The sequence below is a fragment of the Hippocampus comes genome, unplaced genomic scaffold (genome assembly GCF_001891065.2).
Source record: "Hippocampus comes isolate QL1 unplaced genomic scaffold, H_comes_QL1_v1.1 scaffold174, whole genome shotgun sequence".
NCBI lineage: Eukaryota > Metazoa > Chordata > Actinopteri > Syngnathiformes > Syngnathidae > Hippocampus > Hippocampus comes.
The window spans coordinates 1,720,628-1,727,644 of NW_017805983.1; the positions used below are offsets into that span (position 1 = coordinate 1,720,628).

At 43.1% G+C, this 7,017-nt stretch overlaps 1 protein-coding gene across 1 annotated transcript in view; it reads left to right on the plus strand.

Moving 5' to 3' along the window:
* Positions 1–7,017, plus strand: part of LOC109528274 (prolactin receptor-like) — a 23,791-nt gene that overhangs the window by 9,235 nt on the left and 7,539 nt on the right. The window contains exons 3-6 of the mRNA XM_019890654.1: positions 4,947–5,125; positions 5,202–5,361; positions 5,869–5,959; positions 6,051–6,120. Coding sequence (XP_019746213.1) covers positions 4,947–5,125; positions 5,202–5,361; positions 5,869–5,959; positions 6,051–6,120 — 500 coding nt within the window. The remainder of the gene's footprint in view (positions 1–4,946; positions 5,126–5,201; positions 5,362–5,868; positions 5,960–6,050; positions 6,121–7,017) is intronic.

Sequence of the window (7,017 nt, forward strand, 5' to 3'; positions counted from 1 at the left end):
CTATGTGCTTCGCGTACGGTGCCGCTCGCAAAACTACGGCTTGTGGAGCAAGTGGAGCCAGCCGTTGCTGATGAACATTCCTTCTCGGCCACAAGCAGGTACAGGTACGATGTCCCCACCGATGTGAGCGTCCATCTACAAGCAGCCGTGGTAGCAGGGAATGGGCATTATTGCATTTGTTCCCCAGGCCTTTCAACTTTGACTGTTTTCATAAAAGAGAATCTATTATGTTTCAGCCAATTATTATATTAAGTATTCGGGCTGATCATGCAAGGCCTTACAGAATGTTGTGTTTTATGAGGGTCAACCAGTTCAGGGTGTCCCCCGACTACTGCCCGTAAACAGCTGGGATAGGCTCCAGCCTGCCCGCGAACCTCGTGAGGATAAGCGGATTAGAAAATGGATGGATGGATGTTATTAGGTGAGAGGCAATATCAGCAAAGCATTTTGATATATATTTGAGCATAAACTAACAAGACTACAAAATGAAGACAGGAAACTGTTGGAAATAAGCTAATCGTTTAATAATTTAATTCGCCAAAATTAGAATTTAGGTTGTAAGTAAAAGTCTTTTGATTCTGATCTTGTTCACTTTGTTCCCTTCATTGAAGCAGACACACTCATCATGGTGATTCTGGTGACAACCATCAGCATGATGGCGATCTTGGCCTTCTCTGTGTGTGTCATTCCACAATGTGTGAGGTGAGAATTCACATTCCTTTTCTTCATGTGCAATGAAAAGCTCCCCTGTACCTTTCCCTTAAATCTGGCATCCTACTGTTTCACCATGCAGAGTGAAAAACTTCTTTTGGCCACCTATTCCAAAACCACGCATCATCGGCATTGACCCGCTGCTTTTGAAGGTAACGCAAGTTCCATCTTCTATGTGTCCTCTGTCTTCTGCTCACCACAGGTGGCTTACAAACTCACACTCTATATTTCAGTAAGTACGGTATATTTTAAAGTAAAAGTACTGAGTCGACTCATTTAAAAGGGCGAGGCGGGGGTTAGTGTTAAAACTGCTAGCAAGTCTCTGACGCCCCTCACTAAATGTGCATGAGCACGATTGTTACACATGGGCATACATAATGGCATGTGATGATGAAAATTTGTAGTTGTGGAAATAGTCACAGAGAGCACATATCTTGTATCCACAAATTAGCAGCGCTAGCAATAATAGGCTTGCGACATTGCGGCTGCTATGTTCCTTGCATGCTCATTCGGAATGCAGTGTTACCATGACCATAAATGCAATCGGTTTGGAGTTTTATTTTTTGGAATGTACAGTCAATTAAAGCTCAAAAGAGGTGATAAATGTGCCTCTCGGGCAGAAACGTTGCTAGCTTCGCATTGCTCCTGAATCGTCTCTGCTCTCTGAGCTCGATTTCCTCTGCTTCTGTATGCTAGTATTTTGCCCAGTTAGAAATCTAATTTGAGGCACAAGATGTAGCCAGAGATGGCTGATTTTTATTCACATGGTCATTTAATTGTCAGTGAATATACTGTAGATTATTGCAAAGTATTCCTCCTCCTGTGAGTCAGAGAGAGAGAGAAAGAAAGAATGAAAAAACATCACTGACATCTTGAGAGACTTTTTGATGTCCATTCAATTTGCTTCCCACTCTGCGTCCTCAGAAGGGGAACTTGGATGAAATCAACCGCCACCTGACTAATTTCCATGGCTTCGTAGCTCCCAGCTTCCTGGATACCGAGGTATGGGAGCAGGTGAGCCCTGACAACATCTATCTCGCCACGGCCAAAGACTGCCCCAATCCCACCAAGTCACCCAGCCAGGTGACGGATGCCTTCACCATCCCACACGACTTGGCACCCACCACAACTCTTCATCAACTCGTGAGCGAGCCTCCAACAGCATTCATGCCAAGCGCATACTGCATGTCTCCTCCTCAAGCCTTCTCGCCAACCCTGTGGCCAGAGAGCAATTACAGCATGACGGGACAGCCAAATGCACCGCCACCTGCCCTCTCTACTACCTGCCCCCCGCAGAACCTCTACAGCTGTGTGCAGCTCATGAACGACATAGATGGGCTGCAATTGGTGCCGTGCCTACCACCGGTCTATAGCGAGCTCCCGCCACTGCCCGAGTCTAAATTACATGCCAGCGTAAAGGAGGAAGATGAGGAGAAGCTGGCAGACGGCCAGGCCAAAAAGAAAGATGCTGCTTTAGCTAATGAGAGCTGAGCGGATCACAAGATGCGCAGAACCACAAACACAATTGGATTTGGTGGTTTAAAGGAACAAGTTAACTTCTTTCATCTCTTCTGCCATCAAGAGGTCCACAACAGTGGAGACAAGAAGACATTTGTTGTTGTTTTTGTGAATCATGCACCACTTGATTCTCAGAAAAAAAAAATCGGAATCAAATTCGGAAATGGAGTTTTGCGAGTCCCTGAAGCAGGAAGCCTGTTCCAACATGACATCAATTGGCATCTGGATCTTAATTGGAATCGGAAGGCTTCCAAAAGTCGGAAACTGATGACAGAAGTGAAACACCTCCCTCTCCCGTCCACAAAGGTGCAAAAGAGGGACCCTGCCCAGCTAGTAGATAACGTAATGATAGTTAATCTATTTTCATTTGTGATGTGTCATTGGGAAAATACCCCTCAGGTCTCTATCTCCCAGTCAACAAACATCATCGATGGGCCCTTAATGATTCACTAAGCGCCCCAGATTTCACATCCCTGTTCACAATGTGCTTGGTTTCATTGTAAACTATCAACCACGGTTCTTTGAAGGTTTTCAATGCTGAGTAACCAGATTGTGTTTTGTGTTAATGTGTTATGTAATACATTCTATTTCCAAAACATGTTTGTGGAGAGGAAGAAGAGATTGTACATAGTGCCTATCTGATATTATAATTATAATGGATGAGGAAAACTACAGTATGACTTTTCCCCTTTGGTGTGGGTCAGACAATCAACCAGCTCACCCATAAAGAGATCCTGCTGCTTTTGCTTCATCCAGAGCATGAGAAGAGTTGAGAGCAGTGGTAGGACAACTCATGGTTGCTTCAACATGACAACACAGCTGCTCACAATGCCCTCAACATCTGACAGTTCCTGGCTGAGAAGAACATCAGCCCTGCTGGACCAACCTCCCTTGTCTGTACTCACCCAACCCGGTGGTTTTTCCTCTTTCCCAAGCTCAAAGAGACCCGTTTTAAGACATGGATAACAGAGGTTCATGAAGGTGTGGTTGAGAAGGCTGGGAAAGTGTGTTAGACTCCAGGTGGATGACTTCCAAGGAGAACACTTGCAGTTTGGATTTGAAATGTACTGTCACTTTTGTAACACCTCAAACTGTATGTTGCGACTGCTTTTCTTTACACAGCATCTTTAGGCGGGCTTATTGTAAAGGGCAAATAAAGATGTGCCACCGTTATCAATGCGTACAGAAGTATTTGCCAACCATTAGATTGTGGCTGCATTTAGATTATAAATAACAGACAATGTGGTCAGCTGACTGACAAAGGCTGTGTTGTTCCTTTGCGACATGAGAAACTGCTCCCAGAAGGCAGATAAGAACTGACCAAATGAGAATTCTCGCTCAGCTTCTGTGTTAACCTACTTGTGGAAATGCATTTACCAGTAATGTTCCATGTAGCTTGAAAGGCCCGGTTCCCCAAACGAAACTCTCCACCTTTCATGATATGACTAAGTAAAGAAAAAAAGAATTGCTCGTCAGAAAGGGCAGATGGAGGGACAAAAAAATTCAAATTCTGACCTAAAACCATCAGGGAGGAAAAAGAGGTGAAATTTCACATCAAAAGGAGAAAAGATGAAAGAGGGTGGTTGCTAATGAAACAATTAGTCCTGTCAAGTGATTAAAAAAATTACGATTAATTAATTAGATCTGTAATTAATCAAAATCTATATTTTAATCTCATCTAAAATTACTGAGAAAACCCATATTTTCATTTTAAATTTGTTACATTATTGAGGCAGATCAAAAGACAAAAGAAAAAGTGGCATAAAGTATTTTATTGTTTTTCAGCAGACTTGGACGGATGCAGTCCTAGCCATTTACTTTCTGCTGTATTTGAGACTAGTCACAGTCCTACCTGCAACCTTTCGCTTCGACCACGAGGGGGAATATCACTGTTTTGTTTGTTTTTGTAAATCTCCAAAGAATTACAAAATAAAAATAAAATAGAACATTAGGTCCTTAAAAAGTGCTTAGGGTAACATATCAAAAACAGTAAGAACAATTTTCTGAGCAATACAAGTACTCAATACTGAACTTGCTTCAGACAATAAACAATAAATAAATCAGGCCCTTAAATCGCAGTGCTGTAAGTTAGAACTTCAGAAATAACACTGTTCATCATGACAAACTAAAAGTGATGAAATAAACATCAATCACTTCTAGTAGTCTACAGAGGACACATCAACTATGCCTCATACGTGGGGTGTTCTCGAGTTTAGTTTGCCGAAGAGCTTTGCTATGTATGGCTTGCTTGCTATATTGCTAACGCTTTCGGTGCTAACGTTAGCTGTGGCTGCACTCGCGACTAGGTGCTTTGCATTGATGTGGGAGTCTAAATTTGAGCTGCTTCGGTGGTTCGCAAACTCTTTCTTACAAATTAGGCACAACACTCTACCTTTATTGTCGTCATGGCGTTTTTGGAATGTAAATTTTCTATTCATTGTGCCGAGAACTCTCAGATCCTGGTCCATTTTCACCTCTCCACTCCTCACCGCTGCTTACTAACTAAGCCCGCCCAACTCCAATGGGAGCCTAACAGCTTCGGCTAAACAAGCCCCAAAATAATGGCAGCCAATCAATGTCCGTTTATTCCCACTTATTCAAGATTTTTTTTAAGGTTTAAAAGAATCAATTGTACATGTATTTTTGCTATTTGAGGGTGATCAGGACTGAGCCAGCCTGTGGACATTAGGTCTTTTGCTTTATTACCTCTCTTACAGTTGAGACCGAAGCTCCAGTCAACCTAACTTACCAGTTGATGGATCCAGGCGGGGACGAGATAGGTCATGACGTGCTGCTCTCTTGGACGTACCCGAGACCCTCAGACCTCAAATATGGCTGGATCACGCTGGTGTACGAGTTGCAGTACAGACAAGTCAGCGAGCCTGACAAATGGAAGGTAAACGAGAGATATAATGGAGAGATAGCAAAGTGCTCTTGGGGTTTCTAGCTGAGTTTTGTCCCCCGGCTTGCAGGTTAAGCAGTCACTGCGAGAGCCTGAAGTCAAGCTGCTCGGCCTTCCCATCAACGACTATGTGCTTCGCGTACGGTGCCGCTCGCAAAACTACGGCTTGTGGAGCAAGTGGAGCCAGCCGTTGCTGATGAACATTCCTTCTCGGGCACAAGCAGGTACAGGTACGATGTCCCCACCGATGTGAGCGTCCATCTACAAGCAGCCGTGGTAGCAGGGAATGGGCATTATTGCATTTGTTCCCCAGGCCTTTCAACTTTGACTGTTTTCATAAAAGAGAATCTATTATGTTTCAGCCAATTATTATATTAAGTATTCGGGCTGATCATGCAAGGCCTTACAGAATGTTGTGTTTTATGAGGGTCAACCAGTTCAGGGTGTCCCCCGACTACTGCCCGTAAACAGCTGGGATAGGCTCCAGCCTGCCCGCGAACCTCGTGAGGATAAGCGGATTAGAAAATGGATGGATGGATGTTATTAGGTGAGAGGCAATATCAGCAAAGCATTTTGATATATATTTGAGCATAAACTAACAAGACTACAAAATGAAGACAGGAAACTGTTGGAAATAAGCTAATCGTTTAATAATTTAATTCGCCAAAATTAGAATTTAGGTTGTAAGTAAAAGTCTTTTGATTCTGATCTTGTTCACTTTGTTCCCTTCATTGAAGCAGACACACTCATCATGGTGATTCTGGTGACAACCATCAGCATGATGGCGATCTTGGCCTTCTCTGTGTGTGTCATTCCACAATGTGTGAGGTGAGAATTCACATTCCTTTTCTTCATGTGCAATGAAAAGCTCCCCTGTACCTTTCCCTTAAATCTGGCATCCTACTGTTTCACCATGCAGAGTGAAAAACTTCTTTTGGCCACCTATTCCAAAACCACGCATCATCGGCATTGACCCGCTGCTTTTGAAGGTAACGCAAGTTCCATCTTCTATGTGTCCTCTGTCTTCTGCTCACCACAGGTGGCTTACAAACTCACACTCTATATTTCAGTAAGTACGGTATATTTTAAAGTAAAAGTACTGAGTCGACTCATTTAAAAGGGCGAGGCGGGGGTTAGTGTTAAAACTGCTAGCAAGTCTCTGACGCCCCTCACTAAATGTGCATGAGCACGATTGTTACACATGGGCATACATAATGGCATGTGATGATGAAAATTTGTAGTTGTGGAGCACATATCTTGTATCCACAAATTAGCAGCGCTAGCAATAATAGGCTTGCGACATTGCGGCTGCTATGTTCCTTGCATGCTCATTCGGAATGCAGTGTTACCATGACCATAAATGCAATCGGTTTGGAGTTTTATTTTTTGGAATGTACAGTCAATTAAAGCTCAAAAGAGGTGATAAATGTGCCTCTCGGGCAGAAACGTTGCTAGCTTCGCATTGCTCCTGAATCGTCTCTGCTCTCTGAGCTCGATTTCCTCTGCTTCTGTATGCTAGTATTTTGCCCAGTTAGAAATCTAATTTGAGGCACAAGATGTAGCCAGAGATGGCTGATTTTTATTCACATGGTCATTTAATTGTCAGTGAATATACTGTAGATCAGGGGTCCCCAACCTTTTTTGCCCCACGGACCGGTTAAAGTCAGACAATATTTTCAGGGACCGGCATTTAAGGTGTGGCGAATTAATACAACAAAATAATATGGTATGAGCTGCATGAAAACTGTGGTGTTTTCGAAATATAATAATAAACACAAGGAGCGTCTAATCTGGTCGCAACACTCTTATCGCTCTGGTAATGTTTAATGCCTTCAAAATACGATACAACGCAAATTCAAAGTGCATGAAAATGACGACTCACCACA